Source organism: Dendrobates tinctorius, unplaced genomic scaffold, assembly GCF_039654945.1.
Source record: "Dendrobates tinctorius isolate UK_male_01 unplaced genomic scaffold, ASM3965494v1 ptg000071l, whole genome shotgun sequence".
Classification (NCBI taxonomy): Eukaryota; Metazoa; Chordata; class Amphibia; order Anura; family Dendrobatidae; genus Dendrobates; species Dendrobates tinctorius.
Window position 1 is genome coordinate 11,368,457 of NW_027361739.1, and position 15,330 is coordinate 11,383,786.

General features: G+C 42.6%; 1 protein-coding gene across 3 annotated transcripts in view; it reads right to left on the bottom strand.

The window, feature by feature from the left end:
- Positions 1-15,330, bottom strand: part of LOC141096038 (E3 ubiquitin-protein ligase RNF113A-like) — a 40,593-nt gene that overhangs the window by 24,034 nt on the left and 1,229 nt on the right. The window contains exons 1-5 of one of the 3 annotated variants that reach the window (XM_073582402.1): positions 10,431-10,472; positions 8,117-8,199; positions 7,682-7,786; positions 7,376-7,483; positions 2,748-2,857 (exon numbers count right to left, since the gene is read on the bottom strand). In XM_073582402.1, the coding sequence (XP_073438503.1) occupies positions 2,748-2,857; positions 7,376-7,483; positions 7,682-7,786; positions 8,117-8,199; positions 10,431-10,446 (422 nt within the window). In that variant the 5' untranslated portion in view covers positions 10,447-10,472. Of the gene's footprint in view, positions 1-2,747; positions 2,858-7,375; positions 7,484-7,681; positions 7,787-8,116; positions 8,839-10,430; positions 10,473-15,330 lie in introns of those variants that run through there. The other 2 variants (XM_073582404.1, XM_073582401.1) reach the window with 2 other exon arrangements.

A 15,330-nucleotide genomic window follows, 5' to 3' on the forward strand; every position in this document is an offset into this window, starting at 1 on the left:
CTGTGGTACAGACCCTGTTATTATGGAATCTTTAAAGATTAAAAATAATGGTCTATCTATGACTGTGCTTAATTCCTGCAGTACTCGGGGGTGTATCCCATCCGGGCCCGGGGATTTGTCAATTTTAGTGATTTTTAGACGCCGCCGTACTTCCTGCTGGGTTAAGCAGGTGACATTTAACAGAGAATTTTTATCCCTGATCATGTTATCCGTCATGGGATTTTCTTGTGTAAACACTGTTGAAAAAAAGTCATTTAGCATATTGGCTTTTTCCTCATCCTCATCCACCATTTCACCCAGACTATTTTTAAGGGGGCCAACACTATCATTTTTTAGTTTCTTACTATTTATGTAGTTAAAGAATATTTTGGGATTATTTTTACTTTCTCTGGCAATGAGTCTCTCTGTCTCAATCTTTGCTGTCTTGATTTGCTTTTTACAGAATTTATTTAATCTTCTGTATTTAGTTAATGCCTCATCACTACTTGCTTTAATTCGCTAAATGCTTTATTTTTGTCCCTTATTGCACCCCTTACAGCTCTATTTAGCCATAGTGGTTTCTTCCTATTTCTCGCATGTTTATTCCCATACGGTATATATTGTGCACAGCTCCTATTCAGGATGCTAATAAACGTCTCCCATTTTCTTTGTGTATTTTTATGTCTCAGGATATCGTCCCAGTTAATTGCACCAAGATCATCTCTCATCCGTTGGAAATTTGCTTTCCTGAAGTTTAGTGTCCTTGTAACCCCTCTACTACACATCTTATTAAAGGATACATGAAAACTTATTAATTTGTGATCACTGTTACCCAAGTGACCCCCAACCCTTACATTTGATATTCAGTCTGGCCTGTTGGTTAATATTAGGTCTAGCAGTGCCCCCCCCTCTTGTTGGGTCCTGAACCAGTTGTGAAAGGTAATTGTCTCTCATAGTAGTCAAAAACCTATTACCTTTGCTGGAACTGCAGGTTTCTGTTCCCCAATGTATTTCAGGGTAGTTGAAGTCCCCCATAATAATGACTTCTCCTTCAGTCGCAGCTTCATCTATTTGCTTTATGAGGATATTCTCTGTTGCTTCCATTATTTTTGGAGACTTATAACAAACCCCTATCAGTAATTTATTATTTTTCCCCCCTCCCCTTATCTCTACCCACAGGGACTCTACATTTTCATTAGATTCATATATATTATCACGAAGGATGGGTTTTAAGGATGATTTTACATATAAACACACGCCTACCCCTCGCTTTTTTGTACGGTCATTTCTGAACAGACTATAGCCCTGTAAATGAACCGCCCAGTCGTGGCTCTCGTCCAGCCATGTTTCAGATATCCCCACCATGTCATAATTATGTTCCAACAACATTAACTCCAATTCCTCCATTTTGTTGGCAAGGCTTCTGGCATTAGTATACATGCACTTTATGTATCTCTCTCTACCTCTATTCCTTCTTAAATTATTAACTGTTCTAACCCCACCCCCCATGCCACCCCCACCCCCAATTTCATTATTTGTGCCCAGGTCTCTAGCTGCACTGTCTTCCCCTCCTATAAAAGGAATACCCTCCCCCCCCCGTCCCTAGTTTAAACACTCCTCCAACCTTCTAGCCATTTTCTCCCCCAGCACAGCTGCACCCTCCCCATTGAGGTGCAGCCCGTCCCTAGCGTAGAGCCTGTAGCCAACTGAGAAGTCGGCCCAGTTCTGCAGGAACCCAAACCCCTCCTTCCTACACCAATTCCTGAGCCACTTATTAACCTCCCTAATCTCCCGTTGCCTCTCTGGCGTGGCACGTGGTAAAGGAAGTATTTCCGAAAATACCACCTTGGAGGTCCTTGCTTTAAGCTTACAGCCTAATTCCCTGAAATCATCTTTAAGGACCTTCCACCTACCTCTAACTTTGTCATTTGTGCCAATGTGCACCATGACCGCTGGATCCTCACCAGCCCCTCCCAGTAATCTGTCAACCCGATCAGCGATGTGTCGGACTCGAGCGCCAGGTAGGCAGCACACCGTTCGACGATCCCTGTCTTTGTGACAGATTGCCCTATCTGTTCCCCTAATAATTGAGTCTCCCACTACCAGAACCTGTCTGGCCTGCCCTGCTCTCCTATTTCCCCCCTTACTGGAGCACACACTCCTCCGGCTTTCAGAGGACCTGCCTTGCTGCAGCAGTGCTACTCCTGCACTAACACTCCCCTCATCTGCCAACTTAGCAAACTTATTGGGGTGTGCCAGATCAGGACTAGCCTCCCTGGCACTCTTCCCTCTACCCCGCCTTCTAACTGTCACCCAGCTAGCTGCTTCATTGTCCTGCAGCTCCAACCTAGCATCCCCCCCCTCATCTATCCCATTGAGCGTCTGCTCAGTGAGCAGAAGACTCCTTTCCATATTGTCAATGGATCTCAGTGTTGCCAGCTGCACATTTAGATCCAGTATCCAGTACACTTACCACAGTTCGCACTTACACTCCAGTCACACTGAGCTCGTTCACACTCGCTCAGGCAGAAGATTTAAAAGAGTTTGGTTTTTTTTTCCCCCTTTCACCAGCACACCACCTTGCTGCTCAATGCACTTCCAATATAGTAACAATATAGAAGGCACAAACACAGCAGCCGGTCAAACAGCTGATCGCTATGGAAGGCCATCAGTTTGACCCCAATGGATCCAATTATTATGGCCTATCCTATTTTAAGCACAGCCTAGAACCCCTTTGAACAAAGTAAAAACATCATGAATATCAATACCTGACCATGCCGGAAGATGCATTCCCCAAGGATGTGTCTTTAGGTTTAATGAATTTCTGGTAATTGTGCAGACCACGATAGATCTTATCATCTTCCTTACCCTTCAGTTCCTAAGTGAAGAACAAGAAATATAAAAATGTCATTACTCCTGTGGTACGTGGTGATCAAACTGCCAAAATGTAAACTGGATATATAAATTTTAATAAGCAAATGTTTTCACATACTATAGGGTAACAATAAGGCCGGGGTCACACTAACCGACGCAAAATACGGTCAGTATTTTACATGCGTAATACGGATGAATGGCCCCTAAACAGTGCTCCGTATGTCATCTGTAATCAAGGTGTGGGCGCGTATTTTGCGCATGTAAGCATCCGTATGTAATCCGTATGGCGAGATTTTCTCGCCGCCTTGCAAAATGGACATATAACGGAGCCCTATGACAGGGTTTCTAGCAGAAACCAAAGAATAGATACAGACACACATATATATATATATATATATATATATATATATATATACAGTCATGGCCAAAAGTATTGACACCCCTGCAATTCTGTCAGATAATACTCAGTTTCTTCCTGAAAATGATTGCAAACACAAATTCTTTGGTATTATTATCTTCATTTAATTTGTCTTAAATGAAAAAACACAAAAAGAATTGTCCTAAAGACAAATTGGATATAATTCCACACCAAACATAAAAAAGAGGGTGGACAAAAGTATTGGCACTGTTCGAAAAATCATGTGATGCTTCTCTAATTTGTGTAATTAACAGCACCTATAACTTACCTGTGGCACCTAACAGGTGTTGGCAATAACTAAATCACACTTGCAACCAGTTGACATGGATTAAAGTTGACTCAACCTCTGTCCTGTGTCCTTGTGTGTACCACATTGAGCATGGAGAAAAGAAAGAAGACCAAAGAACTGTCTGAGGACTTGAGAAACCAAATTGTGAGGAAGCATGAGCAATCTCAAGGCTACAAGTCCATCTCCAAAGACCTGAATGTTCCTGTGTCTACCGTGCGCAGTGTCATCAAGAAGTGTAAAGCCCATGGCACTGTGGCTAACCTCCCTAGATGTGGACGGAAAAGAAAAATTCACAAGAGATTTCAACGCAAGATTGTGCGGATGTTGGATAAAGAACCTCGACTAACATCCAAACAAGTTCAATCTGCCCTGCAGTCCGAGGGTACAACAGTGTCAACCCGTACTATCCGTCGGCGTCTGAATGAAAAGGGACTGTATGGTAGGAGACCCAGGAAGACCCCACTTCTTACTCCGAGACATAAAAAAGCCAGGCTGGAGTTTGCCAAAACTTACCTGAAAAAGCCTAAAACATTTTGGAAGAATGTTCTCTGGTCAGATGAGACAAAAGGAGAGCTTTTAGGGCAAAAGCATCAACATAGAGTTTACAGGAGAAAAAAGAGGCATTCAAAGAAAAGTACACGGTCCCTACAGTCAAACATGGCGGAGGTTCCCTGATGTTTTGGGGTTGCTTTGCTGCCTCTGGCACTGGACTGCTTGACCGTGTGCATGGCATTATGAAGTCAGAAGACTACCAACAAATTTTGCAGCATAATTTAGGGCCCAGTGTGAGAAAGCTGAGTCTACCTCAGAGGTCATGGGTCTTCCAGCAGGACAATAACACAAAACACACTTCAAAAAGCACTAGAAAATGGTTTGAGAGAAAGCACTGGAGACTTCTAAGGTGGCCAGCAGTGAGTCCAGACCTGAATCCTATAGAACACCTGTGGAGAGATCTAAAAATGGCAGTTTGGAGAAGGCACCCTTCAAATATCAGGGACCTGGAGTAGTTTGCCAAAGAAGAATGGTCTAAAATTCCAGCAGAGCATTGTAAGAAACTCATTGATGGTTACCGGAAGCGGTTGGTCGCAGTTATTCTGGCTAAAGGTTGTGCAACCAAGTATTAGGCTGAGGGTGCCAATACTTTTGTCCGGCCCATTTTTGGAGTTTTGTGTGAAATGATCAATGTTTTGCTTTTTGCTTCATTCTCTTTTGTGTTTTTTCATTTAAGACAAATTAAATGAAGATAATAATACCAAAGAATTTGTGTTTGCAATCATTTTCAGGAAGAAACTGAGTATTATCTGACAGAACTGCAGGGGTGTCAATACTTTTGGCCATGACTGTATATATATATCTATATATATGCATTCTATGTATGTATTCTATGTGTATATCTCTATTCATTCGTTTCTTTATTAAAACTGTCAGTGTGAGTTTACTGTATAGCGCACAGAATTGCCGGCTTTGCTAAAAGACACCGGGTGCGTATTTCTCGCAAGTCACATGTGTGGTCCGTGTGTAATCCGTATTTTTTGCGCACCCATAGACTTGCATTGGCGTACTACGGCCGTAGTACGCTGACAATCGCAGCATGCTGTGATTGGCACGGAGCGTAGAATACAGATGAGAAATATACGGCTGTTGGGAGGGACCCCATAGAGAATAATGTGTCCGTGTGTAATGCGTGCTTTTAGCGCCTCTCACTCGGCCATATTCCTCGCCAGTGTGACCCCGGCCTAAGGCTAACTGGAGACATTCTGCACCTCTACAATATATTCACATCCTGGAGTCTGGGAGGAAAGTAGAGAGGCAGCAATGTCATATTCAAGAAAGCCAGAATAGCTTGCTGGTTACTTTGTGACCCCCACCACCTCCATTTTTTCTCTATCTAAAGCAAATCTGTCATTTTAACAAAATCCAAAGTAAGGCTACGTTCACACGATGCGTTTTTGCTGAGTTGTTTTGCTGCATCTTTTAATGCAAATTAAAAGCTGCGTTTTGCAGTAACAGCATAAGCTATGAGATTGCAGAGATGAGATTTTTTTTTTTCTCCTGACTGAATTGGAAAACTGCTTTTTTGACGTATGCGCCGGGCCATAGACTGTAATGGTGTGGGCAGAGAGAACGTGCAATCTGACATGCATCATTTTCGGGCACGTACGCCTACTAAAGGCGGACACGCAAGACACAGTCTATGGCCCCATGGGCACATATGTCCGAATCCCATTTTCTGGGGACTTCGGAGGTGAACATCAACAGGACAACTGGAAGGGTGCCAAAAAGCAATATGAAAGCACCCTTAGGTAAACTATGTCCGACCAATTCAACTTCCCCCTGCTGTTTTTACATTTGCAATTTTTTTTCAGACATAAAAATCTTTTTCCACGAAATAATTTGATCAATTTACCCTTTTTTTATGGTTTAACATGTTTTGCACTGGTGGCCTATCACCGTGCATTGTTCATGCTTGTATGGTGGAAGCAAAAAACACAGCAGGAAAAGCAGGAAAAAAAGAAGCAAAACCTGCTTTTTGTCTGCAGCTTTTTTTTTACTGCCAACAGATCAGGTTTTGGCTGCAGAAAAAAAGGAGCAAAAAAGCAACGTATGAATATACCCTACTAGTGTTTCTTCCTTTAACCCCAACAGCAAGGTAAAACAGCTGTTGACTGACATACCAGTCTAAAATGTAAAGATGCTCATGTTCTGTAACCTGCCATCCACTATTTTTGAGTGGGAAGTTTGGCTTTAACATTCTGTCAGGACTATAGGTGCAGGAACTTCTTTTCCCCACACTTCTCAGCAATGTTCATCCTATTGTCCAATGGCTTGTATGTACTGAGCTGAAACCTGTCTCTCTTAGGCTTGTTTCACACTTCAGTTTTTTAGTGTCAGTTAAAATCTGCCAAAACGGCGGAAAGCGGATCCGTTGCTAACTGATGTGAACGGATGCCACCGGACCGTTTTTTTTTTGGACGGATCCAATGAATGAAGAATTTTAAAGGAACCGCAGGAGGGAGAGAGAGAGAGAATATTTTTTTTTTTCCAGCCGTCAGAACAGACTTTAGGGTTAAATTACCGGCTGAGTGAAGTCTTTCGGGCATGCGCAGTGTGAAGTGCGGATCCTGCCGGCCGAAAAAAAGGTTACATACTCCGTTCGGGCATGTCGGCGGACGGCAAAATTTTGGCGGATCCGCAAAAAAACGGATCTAACGGATGGCCATCCGTCAAGATCCGCCGGTAATGCAACTCAATGGGAAAAAAAACGGATCCGTCAAACAAAATGGCGGATCCGTTTTTTTTTGCAAAACGGCGGATCTTGACTGATGGACAAGAACTGAAGTGTGAAACAGGCCTTATGCATATATGCAGTTTGACAGACAGGAGAGCAGGATCAGAGAGACAAATACCCTCCCCCACTATACGTGGTATAGATACGGTTGATTATTTAGGTATTTTTCTACCATCTTGGATTTGTGATATATACCTACCGGATCCTCATTATATACTGTGTGAAATCCAAACCCTATTGGGTATATATGGTTATCATTGGGGAAATATGGCTCTTCTTTTCGGTATCTATGTTCCACCATATGTATTGATTTTATTGCTTTATTTTTCTATTGTGCTTTGCCTTTATACATCTATTTATTATTTTAAAAAATTATTAATTTTTTTTTACATTTTTGACCGTGTTGCTTCTTCATGGTCGCTGTAGGTCTATAATTATATTGTGAAGGGATCGATATTTATAATTATGAAGAATTAATTTTGGTCTCCAACATAGCTTACCCAGCCTTGCTCAACTTTCTTCTTACCTCCTGTACTTTTTGGCTCCTTTCAAATATTGCCTGCGCATCCTTGTCTTTCTCGGTGTCGAGCTCGTACGTGGCTGTCGCTCCCATGTCATCTGGACCTACCGGTTTCTGAAAAGCCATGGATAAAAGTTTAATGAAGGTAATAGACTACTTTTTTCTAATTGAGGGCAACTCCTTTAAAAATGACACTATTTTAGCATCCTGCAACCACCACTAGGGGGAGCTCCTTGACAGATTTATACCGCTCAATGTTAAAGGGAAGTAACAAGGAAAGAATAGACTTCGGATAGGTAAGGATCCTCTCACCGCTGACCGTGTAGATTTAAAAGACACACTGATGGAGCCGGACGGTTTTTCGTCCTCATCGCTGCTGCTCACTTTATAACCTGCCTCCTTCACCCTTTGTTTTGTCTGAAAAAAAAAAAAAAGAGAGGAAATGTAATTAAAACTGCAGAACAGGGAAACTGCTAGATCAGCAACACTTGTCGGCTTTCCAGGCTCCATAGTAATAGGAGCAGGAGAACTGGGCTTGTCTTCTCACTTTGTCTTGGCCAGGAGTGGCGTTTGGTACCATGAAATAATCTTTGCTTGATGCGGCAGATCTGCAGTTGGACTATTAGGACATTCAACCTCATCAAGCTCTTCATCACAGAAGATATCAGAACATTTCGCTCACACTCATAATTAAAGGAGTGCTCCACGTTTAAAAAAATCATATTTATGACAAGGGTCCCCCACTACCTTCTGCACCATGGGGTTGAGGGTCTCCCGCTTCTTCCTCTTTACCACAGGCGCTTCTTCCTCATCTTGTTCTTCGCTGCTCTCTGTATAGACATTGGTAAAATAATCAAAACATAAACCATTTACTACCTTGAGGAGGAAGATTTTGTTTTTTTTCTCTACAAGTTCTTGTTCTTGGGATACATATAGTGTATTCATGGCTGGGATCACAGCTCTCACCAATCCATGCAGTAGTGTCCAGCTCAGGCCTGCTATGGATGGTGCAGATGGATTTTAGGTGCCCGTACCATCCCTGTGCAGTAGATTTATCATGCCTGGCACTAACAGGATAATGCCAGCAAATAAAAGGGGAACGGACCCATGAGGTGTGCAGCTTTAAAAGGTTTGACTCAAGCTTGATAATTCTCCCCTATCGATAGGACAGTAGATAACTTACTGACGGATGCGCCCCCCCCAATTGCGAGAATGGCTGAATGGAGCGGAGGTGGAATGTAAACTCTCCTGATCCTTTCTTTTCTATTGGAATAGCTGAGTATCGTGCGCCATTATCTCAGTCAGTCCCATAGAGAATGAATGTAGCAGAGGTGATCATCCAACAGCTCGGCTCCATTCCGGCAGGACTGTTCTCACTGGGGGTGCCAGCTGTCGGACTCTCCGTGATCAGTAAGTTATCCCCTTTCTTACTGACTGGTGATAACGTACAGACCTGGTACAAACTCTTCATTGCACAATGACACGGTCTACCACTTTCTTACACACTTAGGCCCTGATCCACCTCAGTAATTGCACTGCACTCGGGTGATATCAGAGTGCAGGGCGACGTTTCGCACTCACCCATAAACTTATATGGGTGCGAGTGATACGATTCTCAGGAGCAATCACAGCAAGCCAAATGGGCAAGAGAAAATAATCACAGATGGGGGCTGCCCCTTAGGTTTACATTGGGCCGAGTGCTATCTAATATTTTATCGGATTGTACTCCTCTGATTTCATCGCAAGCGTGAGACCTTATACTCCCCTCCGGTGCCTGTGCCGTTCCAGCAGGGTTGGCACTTGCTCTCCCAGGGATCGCCTGACATAGCATGTCACCTTGAGAAATGCGATTTACTTCCATATAGAAGGTTAATAGACAGCATGGTGGCTCAGTGGGTAGCAGACCTCAAATCCCACCAAGGACAACATCTGCAAGGAGTTTGTATGTTCTCCCCGTGTTTGCGTGGGTTTCCTCCGGGTTCTCCGGTTTCCTCCCACACTGCAAAGACATACTGATAGGGAATGTAGCTTGTGAGCCCCAATCACAGTGACACCATCTGCAGCAAGATGATGCTGCAGGTCTTTGGAGGTGGTCTGTGGATTGTCCTTGACTGTTCTCACCATTCTTCTTCTCTGCCTTTCTGATATTTTTCTTGGCCTGCCACTTCTGGGCTTAACAAGAACTGTACCTGTGTTCTTCCATTTCCTTACTATGTTCCTCACAGTGGAAACTGACAGGTTAAATCTCTGAGACAACTTTTTGTATCCTTCCCCTGAAAAGCTATGTTGAATAATCTTTGTTTTCAGATCATTTGAGAGTTGTTTTGAGGAGCCCATGATGCCACTCTTCATTGGAGAATCAAATAGGAGAACTACTTGCAAGTGGCCACTTTAAATACCTTTTCTCATGATTTGATTCACCTGGCTATGAAGTTCAAAGCTCAATGAGGTTACAAAACCAATTTAGTGCTTCAGGAAGTCAGTAAAAAGTAGTTAGGAGTGTTCAAATCAAGAAAATGATAAGGGTGCCCATACTTTTGCACCGGTCAAATTTTGTTTAAATGCAGATTGCACATTTTCTGTTAGTACAATAAACCTCATTTGAATCCAGAAATATAACTGAGTCCATCAGTTATTAGATATATGAAACTGAAATAGCTGTTGCAAAAACCAAAATTGTTATAAAGAAAAAAGGTTAACATTAATAGGGGTGCCCAAACTTTTACATATGACTGTAAAAATAGCAGCCCGCAGCCAGGCCCAGAAAAGGCACGTCTATTACATGCACTAATTTTTGCCCATTGCCTGGCTCTTCCCACTTGCCCTGTAGCGGTGGCAAGTGGGGTTCAGATTTGTGGGGTTGATGTCACCTTTGTATTGTCCGGTGACATCAAGCCTACGGCTTAGTAATGGAGAGACGTCTATAAGACACCTATCCATTACTAATCCTATAGTTGTATGCTAAATAAAGACACAGCTAGAATGAAGTCCTCCATTTTAAATAAAAACAAAACACACTTTTCCATTTTTTTTAAAAATTAACAAACACAGTTATACTGACCTATCGCCCGTTCCATTGAATCCCTCGTCTCCTATAGTAAAACAAAAAAAAAGCAATCATATGCTTCACCTGTCCGTCGTTCTGTCCCACGTCATATTCAATGTCTGCAGATAAACAGTTTTCAACATGGACGATGCCAAGATACAACTGTCCAGGCTGAAAACCACTGAGGAATGAGCAGTATCAGTGACCAGCGCTGACATCATCAAGGTTACCGCAGGTCACTGAGGCTGCATTCCAAGCAAGGCCGCAGATCTACTGTCACTGCAGCACCGTGAGAAAATGTCAGTGAGTTCACCGTGAGACTAAGGTAACAGGACCCCTAATGCACCTCCCCCTTTTCCCCTCCGATGGTTAGGTAGAAACCTCTGATGACCACTTCCACTAGAATTGTTACCTTTTTCACAAAAAAAAGTCATCAAAAGTTAAAAAAGGGGTGTACTTTAGGGATGTGACTTAACAGGGAGTGTAATTTGAAAGTTAGATATAGAATCAATCATTTTTTGCTGACCATTTACACAATGCAGGTGAAAAAATAGCGATATTCATCCCTGACGTCCTATATTTCAAATGCAGAACCCAAGGATAGCTATGGAAACTAATAAACCGTAACTACTAATCGGGCATGTTTGGTTTCAGCTAAAGCTGGAGTCACACATAGCGACTCACCAGCGATCCCGACAACGATATCAACGTGTCAGGATCACTGGTGAGTCGCTATGTGATCGCTGGTGAGCTGTCAGACAGACAGCTTCACTAGCGATCATCACAGCGACGCCGAGCGCGCGGCGTCGCTGTGTTCGTTAGTTACCAGCGCGCTGATGCAGGGAGCTGGTAACTAACGTACACATCAGGTATCCAAGAGACATGCATCCCTTAGATACCCGATGTGTACCTTAGTTACCAGCTCCCTGCATCAGCACGCTGGTAACTAACGTACACATCGGGTATCTAAGGGACGCCCGTCCCTTGGATACCCGATGTGTACGTTAGTTACCAGCAGATCGCTGGTCTCCCGCCTGTCACACGCAGCGATGCGTGCTGGCCAGCAGGAGACCAGCAACCAAAGAAAAGTCCAGAGGTTTCCCAGAGCGATCAGCGATACCTGCAGGGGGGCCGGTCGCTGATCGCTGTCACACACAGAACTTGTGACTCAGCAGCGATCTTGCTAGCGAGATCGCTATGTGTGACGGGGCCTTAAGGTGTCTAGCATTTGGCAGATACTCTAATTGAAAATAAACTGTTCCCCCATTATAAATAAAGGGATACTTCTGACGGTTTTTGCGTCCGTCATGCGACAAACACAGCTTGCTCAAAACTGATAGTGGTTCTGGAGATGTATTCCAGTTCTAGTGATATATTCATGTAGTGATGGTTGTTCTGGTGCTGTATTCATGTAGTGATGATGATTCTGCTGATAAATGCATTACTAGAACCATCATCAGTACATTAATGCAAAGCCAAAACACTACATAATTAGAGCACCAAAGCGATCAATAATCCATAAATATGGCATCAGAAACATCAGTAAATAAATACGTAATCAGAACCACCATCAGTACATGTATAGGGCTCCAGAACTTCTTATCAGTACATGAATATTTCACCAGAGCCACCATCTGTACATGAATATGTCACCAGAACTACCTTTGGTACATTAATATGTCACCAGAACCACCATCAGTACATTATTATTATTATTATTATTATTATTATGCATTTTTATAGTGCCATTTATTCCACGGCGCTTTACATTTGAAAAGGGGAAATATAGACAAGTATAATAAACATGTGTAAGACAAGGAACACACAAATACATAAGGAGAGGGGACCCTGCCCGCAAGGGCTCACAGTCTACAGCCCACTACATCAATACAGATCCATCATAAGTACATTAGTACATGACCAGAACCAAGAGTACTTGAATACAAGAACCAAGCTTAGTACAACAATCAATTGTAATATCAAGTCAGTCCCATAAACAATTGTATTGCATGAACCTACAACCCTACAAATCCCAGTATGTCCTTAACAATGGTAAGGATATACTGGTGGTAGTTATTCACAGCCTTATTAGACTGCGGACAATACAGGAACCACAATACTGATGAGAATTGGTCAGTATCATAAATAAACATTTACATCCAGGTACCTTATAGGCAGGGCTGTGGAGTCGGAGTTGTGGAGTCGGAGTCGGTGCTCATTTTGGTGGAGTCGGAGTCGGTATAAAATGGACCGACTCCGACTCCTAAAATATATAATAAATTGGGTACAGTAGTTCAATGCAGAATGTGCTGAATATTTTTTCATAGGAATTTGGGAAAGTTATGAAATGTCCTATAAATGGCTGTTCCCTGATCTAAGGCTACATTCACACACAGCGTTTTTCCTGCGTTTTTGAGTATACGTTTTTCAGTTGAAAAAGCAGATCAGCTTTTTAAAGAACTGCATTACCTGAAAGGTTTTTGCGCTCATAGATAATGTTTTCAATAGCAAAAGCAGATTAGAAATCTGCTCTATCTATCCATTTATCCATATCTGTCTATCCATATCATATCTGTACCAAAAAGAATGAAAGCCGGATAACACACAGACTAACACTCCTTTTATTTAGCACCAGTCAGGTACACCTCATAGCTGCCCAAAAGGACGCCCAGGACAGGCATTGCTCGTCTTCAGTAACACATCAACATCAATTGATAGTTGGAATAAATAGACTGCATTCACCACCACATCTTCTTAAGGTGCAGGCTTTATTTTCAAGTGTAGGGGTGTGAAGTATGAGGTTCTGCAGCAGCTGAGGTGTGCAGTATGAAATTCTGCAGAACAGTATGAGGTTCTGCCCCCCGCTAGGTTTGATCCTGGCTACGCCCATAGTGTAAATGTAGCCTGAGGATCTAGGCTTTATCATAGCCGAGATAAGTCATAGTGTGTGTGTGTGTGTGCGTGTGTGTATATATGTATATATATAGACATACAGTATATATATATATATATACACTGTGTGTATATATATATATATATATATATATATATATATATATATACACACACAATACAGACCAAAAGTTTGGACACACCTCAAAGCGTTTTCTTTATTTTCATGACTATGAAAATTGTAGATTCACTCTGAAGGCATGAAAACTAGGAATTAACACCTGTGGAATTATATAATTAACAAAAAAGTGTGAAACAACTGAAAATACTGTGTGTCTTATACTCTAGGTTCTTCAACATAGCCACCTTTTGCTTTGATTTCTGCTTTGCACACTTTTGGCATTCTCTTGCTGAGCTTCAAGAGGTAGTCACCGGAAATGGTTTTCACTTCACAGGTGTGTCCTGTCAGGTTTAATAAGTGGGATTTCTTGCCTTATAAATGAGGTTGGGACCATCAGTTGTGTTGTGCAGAAGTCTGGTGGATACACAGGTGATAGTCCTACTGAATAGACTGTTAGAATTTGTATTATGGCAAGAAAAAAGCAGCTGAGTAAAGAAAAACGAGTGGCCATCATTACTTTAAGAAATGAAGGTCAGTCAGTCCGAAAAATTGGGAAAACTTTGAAAGTGTCCCCAAGTGCAGTGGCAAAAACCATCAATCGCTACAAAGAAACTGTCTCACATGAGGACCAGCCCAGGAAAGGAAGACCAAGAGTCACCTCTGCTGTGTAGGATAAGTTCATCCGAGTCACCAGCCTCAGAAATCGCAGGTTAACAGCAGCACAGATTAGAGACTAGGTCAATGCCACACAGAGTTCTAGCAGCAGACACATCTCTACAACAACTGTTAAGAGGAGACTTTGTGCAGCAGGCCTTCATGGTAAAATAGCTGCTAGGAAACCACTGCTAAGGACAGTCAACAAGCAGAAGAGACTTGTTTGGGCTAAAGAACACAAGGAATGGACATTAGACCAGTGGAAATCTGTGCTTTGGTCTGAGGAGTCCAAATTTGAGATCTTTGGCTCCAACCACCATGTCTTTGTGCGACGCAGAAAAGGTGAACGGATGGACTCTACATGCCTGGTTCCCACCGTGAAGCATGGAGGAGGAGGAGGTGAGATGGTGTGGGGGTGCTTTGCTGGTGACACTGTTGGGGATTTATTCAAAATTGAAGGCATACTGAACTAGCATGGCTACCACAGCATATTGCAGCGGCATGCTATTCCATCCGGTTTGTGTTTAGTTGGATCATCATTTATTTTTTAACAGGACAATGACCTCAAACACACCTCCAGGCTGTGTAAGGGCTATTTGACCAAGAAGGAGAGTGATGGGGTGCTACGCCAGATGACCTGGCCTCCACAGACACCAGACCTGAACCCAATCGAGATGGTTTGGGGTGAGCTGGACCGCAGAGTGAAGGCAAAAGGGCCAACAAGTGCTAAGCATCTCTGGGAACTCCTTCAAGACTGCTGGAAGACCATTTCCAGTGACTACCTCTTGAAGTTCATCAAGAGAATGCCAAGAGTGTGCAAAGCAGTAATCAAAGCAAAAGGTGGCTACTTTGAAGAACCTAGAATATAAGACATATTTTCAGTTGTTTCACACTTTTTTGATAATTATATAATTCCACATGTGTTAATTCATAGTTTTGATGCCTTCAGAGTGAATCTACAATTTTCATAGTCCTGAAAATAAAGAAAACTCTTTGAATGAGAAGGTGTGTCCAAACTTTGGTCTGTACCATATGTATGTAATCGATATTATACAGTGTATTACATATTTACAACCACACCATCCGCCCTTAAGAACCGCGGCCTATACCATGGCTGTGTCCTCTCTAATTTTCCATTATACTTTTTATATCTTCACACTGTCCCCCTGCCATGCTAACCCTCTCCATAATGTGCCTCCATGTCACAGTGTTCCCTCTCCATATCCATTTTATGCCCCCTATTCACAC